This window comes from Podarcis cretensis (assembly GCF_951804945.1).
Source record: "Podarcis cretensis genome assembly, chromosome: 6".
NCBI classification, from domain to species: Eukaryota; Metazoa; Chordata; class Lepidosauria; order Squamata; family Lacertidae; genus Podarcis; species Podarcis cretensis.
In genome coordinates, this window is record NC_137175.1 from 82,268,262 (window position 1) to 82,281,454 (window position 13,193).

At 40.2% G+C, this 13,193-nt stretch overlaps 1 protein-coding gene across 2 annotated transcripts in view; it reads right to left on the minus strand.

Annotated features, from left to right (window-relative positions):
- Window positions 1-13,193, minus strand: part of CAMSAP2 (calmodulin regulated spectrin associated protein family member 2) — an 81,244-nt gene that overhangs the window by 25,780 nt on the left and 42,271 nt on the right. Inside the window, exons 3-7 of one of the 2 annotated variants that reach the window (XM_079981062.1) lie at window positions 11,295-11,456; window positions 10,842-10,925; window positions 5,718-5,750; window positions 4,369-4,510; window positions 2,689-2,828 (exon numbers count right to left, since the gene is read on the minus strand). In XM_079981062.1, the coding sequence (XP_079837188.1) occupies window positions 2,689-2,828; window positions 4,369-4,510; window positions 5,718-5,750; window positions 10,842-10,925; window positions 11,295-11,456 (561 nt within the window). The remainder of the gene's footprint in view (window positions 1-2,688; window positions 2,829-4,368; window positions 4,511-5,717; window positions 5,751-10,841; window positions 10,926-11,294; window positions 11,457-13,193) is intronic. The other variant, XM_079981063.1, reaches the window with a different exon arrangement.

Consider the following 13,193-nt stretch of genomic DNA (forward strand, 5'->3'; position numbering starts at 1 on the left):
GAGATCAGGAGAAAAAAAAAATAGCTTTAATGCATAAAAACACCACATGCATACCTCCTTAAGAATGAATCAAATAACCTGCAATCTACCAGGTATGCAAATCACAGGCATGAGCTGCATTCTCATTTTTCAGTCTGCATTTTCCAGTTCCAGTCTAACAAGGTGGGAAATGAGAGGTTTCTCAGATCACTGGTGGACCACAACTGGTTTGATGGAGCACAAGCTGTCAAAAGCTCCCCTGACGTACAAATGTATCCCAAGGATTCCTAATGCTATTTAACATCCCTAGCATTAAAGGAATCTACCCTCTCTTTAAAACTCCACAAAATGATTAGATGCTCACTGGTTCTTTCTTAGGGCCCAGGCTCTGCTCTCAAAATCTCACCTTGGAAACAAACTGTTTGGAGCGTAGATCATTTCTTTGAGACCAGGCTTGGCATGTAACCAGAACTTTACTATATCTCATTCCAATCCTAGGCAAACCTGGGAGGACAGCATGCGGGCACGGAACCACTGCTAATGTTATCAGGGTGGTTTTGCTGAATTGCACTCATATTCAAGCCTTGGCAAATAAGCATTTCAAGTCCTGGTTCTGCACAAAGCAGATCATCAGAGACGAATCAAGTTGTCCTATTGTTACAAATCTTTCAGTCCACACGCAGATTTTTAGAAAATTACTCATTAAAATGATTGAGGCAGTGAATTGTAAATTTAATAAGTAATTAAGCAGTTATGTTTGCTATTTGAAAAAGTGGAATAAACTACACACAAGCAAATGCAGTTTATAATCCATGGACATAAATTATCCTGGGTGCTGTTGGATGCTCTCTGCACCAAGCCTAACTGCTAAAGGCAGAAATTGTACGCACTGCAATCTGCACATACTGCAGATTTGATGTAAGCCAGTTCCCCGCTAAAAAGAAGTGGTACATTCCTTAGAGGAGCAGTAAAAGAAAACAACACGAGAATAGCAACAGTGGATCGAAGCAGTCTGGGTGAGCAGGGTAAGGAAGAGAGCAAAATCAATATATATCAAGCTATGAAAGCAGGTTGCGTCCTTATATGCATTCTCCTCAGAAATTCAATTAGAACAATCAGAGGTTATTTTTTTCTTTTGCCCATCAAATTATTTTTAGGCCTACACTCCAAAAATGAAGTGCTTAAAAGGTTTTAATGTTCCACTGGCCATGACTGTAGGCCAGAATGATTTTTAAATTGTTATTATTATAGTGCTGCATTAACTTTGAAGCACTACAGTATTTTAATAGGAAATCTTATAGTGAAATCCTACGGATTTCTACACAGAATGCCCCATTGAATTCAATTGGACTTATTCCCAAGCATGAATAGGATTGCAGCCTGAAACTGAGGTAACTAAGACATTCAACTGCATCCAAGAGATATTCCAGGAAATCTGTAAAGCCATCTATGACTGATTTTATTCTGTTTACAGAGCAGCTCAATTTTACACATCCTTAACAGAACTCAAAAGCACCAGCTAAGAGCTTGGGAAGAAAACCTGGCAACTCTTTCTGCTTAATGTTTACATCCAAGTACGTATTTGTTCTGCAAAGGTTGAAAAAACATAATTGAAACTCAGTTCCAAGAACTATCCATAACATTGCTTTGAGGGGGTGGGGAAGCAAATAGTAAGCTCTCAAATTAATGTATCAAAATACATTTAGCAAAATCTAGTCACATTTATTTCATAATGTTAATGCAATAAGCTAGTAAAATCCACTGCAACAGCAAGCCCTTTTACATCAAATCTAATCTACTGTTGCAAGCTACTATGGCAAAACAAGTCAACTGGAACAAACAGAACTAAAAAGGTATTTTCCAGTGATTTCAATGTGGTTTAGTTTAGTTTATGGAGGATTTAGATATACTACAAAATCCTGACTCTACTGAAAAAAGTGGCTAAGTTTCAATCAGATGAGGAAAGCCATTACTTCTCTGTGTAAACAGATCTACAGAGCAATCCTATATATGTCTACTCAGAAGAAAGCCCCTCGAGTTCAATGATATGATTGTGGCCTTACTGAAAGAGGTTACTATCATTAATGGAGTGGATACCCAAATATGTTACTTAACAATAAAAATAAAAACGTGTTACTGAAGGAAATTACAAACAAAAAACGTTAGCTCTTTGGGCAATCAAGTTCTATCCATACTTTCTTCTGAAAAGTCACTCTGAAACAGTTGTCGTGCACAGAAATATCTGCTTTGGATCCTTGAATACCAAAAGAGGGAGAAGACACTGAGAAGAGATGTGGGGAATCATGTGTACACCCTGCTCCTAAGCCTGGCTGCATGCTAACCACAGTTAATCAACTCACAGTGGAATCCAATAGGAGTGTAGATTCCCAATAGATCCATGTCCGATCCACACATCATTCTGGGGGTTGTAGATCAAGTGAGTCAGTCAATTTCCCTCACTCCTGCTCAAGGCTGTATTAGCTAGATTCACCTGAATTAGCTAGATTTTTTTAAACTGATAATCAATCACAGTCCATAAGAAAAGAAGACTTTGGAGTCGTCTTGCCCAAAAACGGCAACTAGACATTCTGTTTTGGCAACTGCAACCTTGGTTTAAGGAGCCATTTGGTGCCTAGCTTTATATATATAATGTCTGCTCATGGCTTCCTGTGGAGAATTACTCAAAGACACCACAGGATTCTTTTTTACCTTCACTGAAGAAGCAGCATAGAGCATATCCTCAAGTGTAAAATGGCAACATCGGTTCAAGTACTCCTGACAAAATTCCTGTATCAGTTGCAGGTTATACAAGCTGTCAGCCAGTGACATGGTTTCTTTAAAACATATATCTATAAAACAAAGAAAAATATGATTTAGGCATTTTATTAAAACTGACCCAACATCCACCACTACCCCCATCTCTTTTGCTCCTGGCAAAATAAGATTACCCATTTGTTCTTAAGTGTGTTCAGAAAAAAATGGAAACTGCAGTTCATTTCAAATAGATTTATGTTTGCTGCTAATGCATTTCTGAATTATACAGGTTTTATTAGACCAGTGATTTTGTGTGTGTGTGTGCGCGCGCGCGCAGAACAGTTGCACAGTACAAATACTTAGCATTTCTTCATATTTCATCTTAGTATCTTCACACTGGTGTTTACCCATCAAATTTGGAAATAGAAACCAATTTCAAACTATGGCTTTCAAATCAAGTTTGGAGCATAGACATTAGCCACAGTCAATCAATTCTGACATCATGGGAAGTACTAAATTTACAAACTGAAACTGCTCAATAGGTGAAGAGGCTCATTCACATTCTCCTGAGCAGAGAGGGAGGACATTTGGGCTTTAGTTATGTATATACTCCAACTCCTATCAGCCCCAGCCAGCATGACCAATTGTGATGATGGGGACTGTAGTCCAAAAACATACGGAGAACTACAGGTTCCCCATCCCTAGGTAAAAGTGATAAATATTGAACTTAAAAGCTGTTTGCTCACACAAACATTTGGAGTAAGCCTTTAGATACAAAGGGCAGGTACTACTAATGACACTTGGATTCTGGTTCAATACTAATGATAAATATTAAAATTAGCATATAATACAGTACTTTTCCAAAGTGTTCAGGGTTCTTTATGTACACTCTCACAGAATTAATTAGATTTGAACCAAGAGCTTTTTGGCTCACCTTTCCTGCCTGTTGGCTATGCAAGCTGAAGGGCCAGTGTGCCTCACATAGCTGATGGCTGGGGAAGCGGCAGCAGCTGCTGCTCTACCCCACATGTCAGCTGTTAGGCAGGAGGCCTCAACAAAGGCTCACTGCGCCTCTAGCTCATTAAGAGATCCTCCCCAGAGCCTGAAGAGAATGTCCTCTTCAGGTTCTGGGAAGGGTCTCCTCATGAGCCAAGAGGACTCTCCAGGCACTCCTCATTTCCAGAATCCACTTCCAGGATCCTGGCACTGCACCTGTGCACAGTTGCACACAGAGTTTGCATAAATGGGAAATTGCCTGTATATTCCATAATGTATAGAAGACCTTGCAATTTGGGCTCCTTGATTCCACACACTGTGTAATCAGTCAACAGGTGAGTTGTTTATGAAAACACCTTTATAACACCATTTTCTTTTCCTTTCTTTTAATGGTTATTTAGGATTAACTGGGATGAGCAACTATAAAATCACTAACTGGGCTGTTACTAATGTGGTTATTATTTCAACCCAAGAGTGTAACACACTGCATGTATTTGATGAATAGATACCCATGCTGGTTTAAATAAATACATAACATTATTTTGGGTGCTTATACGCTTCCAAAAAGTTCACAGGGTAGACTGCAAAACCATAATACAGTTAACAAGCAGAGGTATCATTAAGAAGAAATATTCTTACCCTCCAATCTGACTATATCTGGGCAGTAAAAGTGGATCAGGGCAGCTAAAGCACAGCCATCTGTGCCATCCTTCAGCAGATTTTCCACCAATGGGATACAGGGCAGCTGCTTAAGTAGGGTTTGTTCCTTCCTGTAACGAGCCTGTCATGCAAAAATGAAATAAAATAGTCATGCCCAGAAACATATGTGAAAACAGATTGTACTGCAGATGCTTTAACCAATTAGCAAAAAAAGGGGGTAGTTCCAAACCAGACATAGTTATATTATTTTATATAGATTTAGCATTTATAAGCAAAATATAGATTTATTTTAAAGGAAAAACCAATGCCAATTCCATTCAGAGCACTGCCAGTTGCACACATATGGCATTTCAATCAATATGGAACAGTTCACATAGTACTTAGAAAAGAAATGTCCAGCTTCAGTAGAATAATGCAATGGGAAACATAGGACGACAAAGATAAGGCACAAATACTACTCATCTGAAACCCAAATCTGTACATAGCTGTTTCAATAAAACTGTGTTAACTAACAACTATAGTCTTTACAGAGGTCTTAGAAAAGGGAAGTCATTCACAAAACATAAAAGAGAAATGAGTTTGCATATTGTCAGGGAACTGCCATCGGAGACAGGAGAGGAGGTAAGGCGCAGCAGCGATGCAGGAGAAGGACCCAGTAGGGAGAGAGAGCTCACTTCCTCTGGGGAAGGAAATCAGCGTGACACCAGGAAGAAAGGGGAGCCTAGGAGGACTTTGGAGAGAGGGGTCCAAGATACTTCCACAGAGACTAGCGGGGAGAGCACAGGACCTCCACTGGGCACGCCCACTCTGCGCAGAAAGCTTCCGCGCAGAGAGGCTAGGCGGAGACTTGGTGTCAAAGAACTTTTATGCTGGAAAAAGTTCAGGAAACGCCCACTGACAGATCCTGCCAGTGATTGAGACAGCCACGGAGTAAGGGCTGTCCAGCCGGGGAAAAGTTTGACCAAACTGCTCAGCTTGGAGCAGTTTGTGGCTTACGCACAAGCAACCCCACATCCCATTACACATATGAACAAACCTATTATTACAGTCATGTAAAACCTGGGCTAAAAAACACAAACACCAAACAAAACCCTTTGATTTCCACATTGCAGTTATTTTACGTACACAGAAGCAAACACGTACAAATCATGATGCACAGCATAGAGTATTCCCATATAATCTACCTCTGCTGCCCCTTTGGACAGAAATCTACCAAACTGGTAAAAGAGGCACGAGAGCAATGAACGACTGGACCAGCATGACACCGGTAGAGCCACTCATACAAAATTAAACTGTTGTATCAAAGTGAAGCAGTTGGGCAAACTTACAGGAACCAGTTTCCAAAACCATTTGGAAGGAGACTTCAGATGAAGCAGCAGGAAAAAGAAGGGAAAGCAGAGAGCAAAGGAAAGATGAATATTTTGATCAGAGTTTACAATTCAATTCCTTCAAGACATTCTCTTCAAACATTCTAATTTTTGCACAAAAGGAATGATCCATAATTGCACTGTGTGAACATTCCCAGTGCTTTCATTAATTGTAAAAGTGGTTAATAAAAGGACTCCTGCGAAAATAATGACTTGGTTTTTGTACTTTTCAGCATGTTTTAGCAGAACAATTATCACTTAGTGAAAAAAAGAAATCCACGAAATGGTGCCTTTTATCCATAAGAAAAGTAGCACTGTTACATCTAATCCATTTTTCTACCTAGGTAATTAATTCAGTATTAGAATTCATGACATCGGATTATCAAAGAAGCAGCAACACATGAACCAAAGGATTACATAGCAGTACTCCTAAATGTGCCTATTTATTGTGGTCAGAAACTGCTATGTTAAAATATCCAATGCCACTTGGTAACATGATTAAAGTGTAAGATTTAAAACTTTTTTAAAAAAAGAACATAGTTTTGCCCTGGACTATGTTCGTAGTGACAAAAAACATAATAAAAAGCATTCTGGGCAACAATACAAGTCGTGGAGAAAACACATAAGCAGCAGTAATATGAGGTAGGTGTTAATTGGTGAGAATAGTAAATCTATAATAAGAAGACCATGAACGAGAAAAATGTATGAACAGTATGTGTGGAAGTGTGTGAAATTTTCTGAGTATTTTAATTCCAGAATTTACTGCTCTGAGACTCCCATGTCTTTTGAAAAGCAATTTAGGGAAATGGCACAAAAGATTCTTAACTGAGAAATTCTCCTTATGCGTTCAGGCTATCTTCTTTCTTAAAGTAACCCTTTAGACAAATAATTTTAAACTTCTTTTCGCTCTTAAAAAGAGAAGCATGAGGGTTCTACGGAGGCAGTTTCTGAGAGAAAAACAGGTATCAAGAGAAATCTGGTTGCATGGATGAGTGAAGTATGTGAGCATCTTCGGATCGTGGCCAAAAGAAGCCCATAAATCAGGTGTGGGAACCTTTGGACCACCAGATATGGCTGAAATACAACTCCTATAATCCCAGGTCATTGGACACGTTTGTGCAGGCTGGTGGAAGGTGTTGTTCAGCAATGTGTGGAGGGCTGAAGGTTCCCCACAACTGGCATAAGTGATGTTGAAGTTTATTGGATCAAAAGATTGTGCTGGTGATGAATGCCAGTCCCCCACTCCCCAACTAACAACAAACTGTGTGTGTTTTGCTTTTAAAAGTACATTCCGCTGAAGATTCCATATTGTGTTTCTGCGGAAGATAATTGGAATTGGCTTTGATATTTTTAGCTAGAGGCCTTTTTTGATACATAAACTGAAATGTACAATTTCTGTAAATGTTCATGCAAAAGGTGTCACTGCAAGATTTACACACACACACAAAATATTCACACATGTTTCTGAGCAACAAACATTTGCACTATGCCAGATACAGGTTTTGCAGGGCACTTGGGCAAGACAATCCCATTCCCTGAGAAGGTCCACATCCTCCTCACCATGGCTGCCTATTCCCTTCCCCACTCCCTCTGAGCCCAATCTGTACAACTGCCTAGATGTAGAATAAGGCAAGTAGAGGACGTTGCTGTGTCTCCTCACTTTTCGCTGCAGCTCAGCTGCTTGATGCTCAAGTGGCATCTATGGGCAAGGGTGCCTAGTTCCATCTTTGCTTGGTGCAACAGTTGTGGCCCTTCTGAGATAAGGAGTTGCCTACCATGGACTATTGCAATATATTCTGCATGGGGTGCTTTGAAAGAGTGTGTCTGGGCAACAGTACAGTAGTTGAGCTCAGTAGTTGAGCTCTTAACTGGTGCCAATAGACTGTAAGAGGCTAATCGGAAATGTGCAGTTTTGGTTAATGTTAAGTTTCCAACCCAATTCGAAGTGGTGGCTTTGAGCTTTAAGCTCTGCAAAGTCTTGGCTATAATATTTGAAGAAATACCTCCTCCATGCTGTGCCCTGCCCCATCAGGGCTTTGAGTGCCCTCCTCACCATCTGAAATGTGGCAAGATGCCACCTAAACTGGACATTCTTGGTGATAGCACTCTTTGCTGTAGCTATCCCTACCGAAGGAGATCTACCTATCTGTCTCCCTTTTATCTTTAGGAAGACTTCCTGTCAAATATGACCTACTTATTATATGTTAGAAAATAAATTTTAAGTGTATTTTACTTGACTGGACTGCTAAAATAACTGCACGTGACCTTTCCCCTACGGGTAGGATGATTCCAAATGAACTAAACGGACATTATTATAAACCAAATTTACACAAGATTTAACTTGGCTCCATCTCCCACTTTGTCATTTTTAAGCTCATTTAATACAACACCACTGTGAAATTGATTTTAAGATGACAAAACTATTATTAAAGCTTCCTTGATATTATCCTGGGATTACATTGCTGTAATGAAGTTGCTTGAAACTGATAACCTTGCAGACAAATTAGTGCAGCTTTCTGCATGAATAAGAGTAGCATTAGCAGAAACCATCACTTCAGTAGCTAACGGCAACAACCAAGGTAAAAGGTACCCCTGCCCGTACGGGCCAGTCGTGTCTGACTCTAGGGTTGCGTGCTCATCTTGCTCTAGAGGCCGTGAGCCGGCGTCGTCCGAAGACACTTCCGGGTCACGTGGCCAGCGTGATGAAGCTGCAGCTGGCGAGCCAGCACCAGCGCAGCACACGGAAACGCCGTTACCTTCCCGCTATAAAGCGGTACCTATTTATCTACTGGCACTTAAGAGTGCTTTCGAACTGCTAGGTGGGCAGGAGCTGGGACCGAACGACGGGAGCTCACCCCATCGCGGGGATTCGAACCGCCGACCATACGATCAGCAAGTCCTAGGCACTGAGGTTTTACCAACAGCGCCACTCGCGTCCCCGGCAACAACCAAACCAATAGCTTAATCAGGCTTCCAACTTTAAAAATATGAATGTTCCATTATATGAAAGATAAAGGGGGAGGAAGCACAACTTCCACAAGTCCCCAACCACTGGCTGTGCTGGCTGGAATACCTGCCTCCAACAACTGCAGAAATCAGCTCTGCGGTTCTTTCCAATTTGGGCAGAGAGGGGTGAAAAATTACAAATCCCAAGTGAAGGTTAAAGCCATGACAAGGTCCTCCAATCACAGTATCACAGTGTATGTGGGGGACGGGGAGGTATAAATCTATGAACTGGTGTGACTTAACACACTAGTGTTTCTTAACCTGACCCAGTTCTGAGTCAGTTAATTACAGTCTCCAGTGAAGCAAATAATTTAGCTCCCCCTACACAATGAAAACAAACTGGGGACAGGGGGAGGACAGGGCAGAAAAAGGGAGACCAAAGTCATCAGAAGTGACAGCTGCAATTATATGCCTATGTCAGCAACTTTAGGAAAACTGGTGCAGAAACCTAATGTGATGGCTGCACAGCTGTGAGTGACACAGTGTAGGAGAGAGCAAGGAAGGGCAGCACACATCCTCTTGAGATGGAGGAATCCTTGGATCCCAAGAGAAGACCACATTTAAAGACTGCAAATATGAAGAATCAAAGGACTGACATGGGTGTCCATGGGTGATGCCAGTGTTTGCCACAAAGTGTAACTCATCATGCACAACTCATTAAGCATCCACATATGTGCTAGGCAACCCCTGACTCAATCAAGCACCCACGTGCTATGAATGACTCTCTCATCCAGAAGTACTATGAGAAATGCTGGTGTAACAAGCCACTATCATATCTGCTGTGTAAGCTGTGATGCACCCCAAGTGCAATAAGGGAAAATTTATAAACTCTTTAGATTACTCGGTAATTTAGCGCTGGTGAAAGAGTTTAGCATCATTTAAATACTTGAGTTAAAAAAACACAAACACTTGAAGTTACAATTCTCTGCGGAAAGAGAAGTCACCACACTCTTTTATATTTCGTATAAAAGCCATTTTAATTAATAGGGGCAGCTAAAGAACCCAAACGGGTACAGCTGATGGGCTCTGATTGCATGCAATTCCCTTTAGCTTCCCTATTCCTACAACAACTCATTTCACTTCTTTCACTAGTTTGAAAGAGAATTTGTCCAAGAGTAATAATCTAGGGCAATCGAAAAACAGGAATGGCAAGGAAATCTCTACCTTCAGGACAATCTTTAATAATAAACGTATCACTTCATCTATTTTGTGTAAATATACAAACTCCTCTAGCACCTTAGAAGCTAACAACTTTAATGTGAAATAGTCTTTCTAAGAAAGAGCTTAATTCAGATGGAATTTTAAATGCATCTTTGAATTAAACGTAAACATTTTTAATGCAAATAAATAATGCAAATAGCAGCTGTTGAGTGGTGGAGTTGGAAAACTGATATTGCAACAGGTGGGGAAGGACAGTTTAACACTTTCCTCCTCTGCCATGGTCATGATGGAAGTTGTTCCTTTGAAGCTATTTGTATTGGAAGAAAATGTCCCATTGAATAAGTGGTTGATCAGAGTAATTTAAAAATAAAAGTTCTCTATGGGAGGAAGCCACAGAAAACACTAAGCCCAAACCGAGGATCAGCCCCACCAATATTTCCTGAAGGGCATATATGACTCCTGTTCACAGAGGACAGCCTCTGTTCTCATTAGCACACTATCACAAAGGCCTAATTACATTAGGTTTTAGGGCTGGGCTGAAGGTTGGGCTGTGCAGAGGGTGGCCACTCTCGATACGCTACATTCTGCTCTCACTAGGGCAACATTTTGAGCTGAATCCATAGCACACACAGAGCAAAGGGGTTTTTTTTTTTTTGCCTACCCCTACATTGATTTCAGTAACAGTGTTTTGAGGTTCCTTTGTACCAAATGCAAAATTTCTGCTCAGTTTCTCCCAGAATTTCCCCTGACATCACCAAAACAGAGCCAGGTAAGCAAAACAAGTCTAAATGAAACTCTGATGTTTAAGTCTCTATTCAAAAAGTAATTTTACAGCTGTTGGGAAATATATTTCAAAAATGAAAGTTGGCTGCAGCTGTACTGGGATGCTTGTTATGCTAGTGCATTTCTTAGACATACCTTTTGACCTCCTGGAGTTTCCACACTATGATGTTCTTTTAGTTTTTGCTCCTGCTCCATGATGTCTTTTAGGTGTTCGTTTACCTAAAATGACAAAAAGAAGGCCTTCAATGAATTTTGCACTCTTCCTGAGATGAAAAGGACAAACAATTTAATACTCTTTGTGTGTAAAAAAGACATATTGATATAATTTCATTATGTAATGAATCAAGTATTTTCAAGATAGTACAGTTTGATTTATTTTATTATTATTATTATTATTATTATTATTATTATTATTATTATTATTATTATTTATACCGCCCTTCATCTGAAGATCACAGGGCAGTTTACAATATAAAAACACAAAATACATACCATAATAACAAACAATAACAATAACCCCCCACATAATCATCTTAGGAAAACAAATATCCTATGTTATATGAAGAGTGTATTTGTAGTATGTCTTACCTTATTTATCCAAAACATGACAGCATCTTCTATGTCATAGGGCAGATCTGTAGCTTGGAAGAAGGAAGAATACTGCTGCACACACGCAATCACCTTCTCAACACTGATCATTTCGACCGTATATGCCATCATAAGGGTGTCAATCATTGCCAAATGAGCACTCTGCAAAGAGATGTTATCACAGGTATTTTGAGACTACTTGTCTACAAAAATTAAACCACTGCTTTTTTTCCCTTAAGCAGGTGTGTATCCGAAGGACGTCATTCGCTTAAGACAAAAAAGTATTATTTTTTGCAAGGTGAATGGTCTTAAAATATATTTTAATCAACTGGAAGCACATCTAAAAGCACAAAGATAAAGGACCGTAAGATCTCCCTCAAATAATTTAGCAAAGAGTGCCAATATGAAACTCTTTCCAGCGGCTACCTATGGAAGAGGCTCTTTAGGAACATTGGTACCAATTGGTATTGAGCATTAAAATAGCACTTTGAGCATCCTAAGTTCTCAACAGTCATCTGAACAACTCTTTTAAGTATTACATCCTTTAAATGATGTAGCAGTTAAGAGTGCTGGGTTAGGACTGAGCCAGACCAGACTGGGCCACTCAACCACAAACCTCACTGTGTGACTTTGAGACAGTTCCTATCCACACATGAGCTTCTCCTGCAGAGATGTTTTATCCACAGAACTAGCAGGCGCAACTGCCATTGCATCTATTCCAGTAGCCCTAGGGATTCCTGGGCCCAAACAAATGTGGTGTTGCAAGCAGGTCCCCATGCAGAGGCCTACCTAGGGGTTTTTTACCCTTGCTTCTTGCCTCAACCTCGCTTCAAGTACATGGATTGCGTAAAATGTAGTAATTTCTAATGTGGCTATGGCAGTAAAGTGATTTGGGTGGGTGGGTGATGCAGCTCCTTGCCAAGGGGCACAAGGAACCCTAAGCATGCCTCTGTCCCTGTGCAACTTGCTTCCTGAGACCAATTCACAAAGACATCAGTATGTCTCCGCCATGCCAGTCCAACAGGACTGTGGATTTCTTAGCCCGTTTAGAAGAGGGACATGGAACCTGAGACACTTCAGTTGTTCACAACTTCCATGCTCCCCGACCTCTGGCAATGCTGGAGTTGGGGGGGTCCACAACATCTGGAGGGCCACAGACTCACCCACTCTGATTTAGATATTCAATTTGTACAATCTTGTGTACACACAGCTTCTTTGGAGACCTGTGGATTGACTAAGTAAGAGCAAAAGGATGGGATGCAACCCTCTCTTCAACCTTTCCTCCCACCATGACTTATTGCAGGTTTCCACTTTTTAATATTTAATGCAAAAGGTTTTTTTGTTTTTAAAGAAACAAACACAAAGCTGCAATTGGATCGTTTGTAGTTAGGCTTGACTTGATCTGCCAAATAACCTCCAAAATCTCCTGTAATTACTGCTTACTTTGTGCAAATTCCAGAAGCTTCAGCCATGCTGGAGATTTAGGTCTGCATGGTAAGAAGCTTATTGAGTCTTGAAGTACAATTATTCTCAAGCACCATAGCTAATGCTTCCTCTGTTTGCCGCATGCTATTTAGGAATTAAATCGCTTTGCAGAGAAGAATCTTGTTCAAACATTCATTCACACAATCTTTGTCACAGTACACATAGGGTAAAGGTTTGCCAGGTCTTCTCTGCAGTACACATGGTAAAGGTACACTTACATTAAAAGGTGTTAACAAATTAGCTCTGAAGGCTTTATTTCAAAACAAGACAATACTCATTTCAGTCAAGGCAATCCAAATTCAACTATATAGGACTTATACTATGATCTGCAAGTTACCATTAACTAGATATTTTAACTGAGCATTACCACCACAAAATTATTTTTTGAATGGTTGTTCATATAATTTCAGAGCA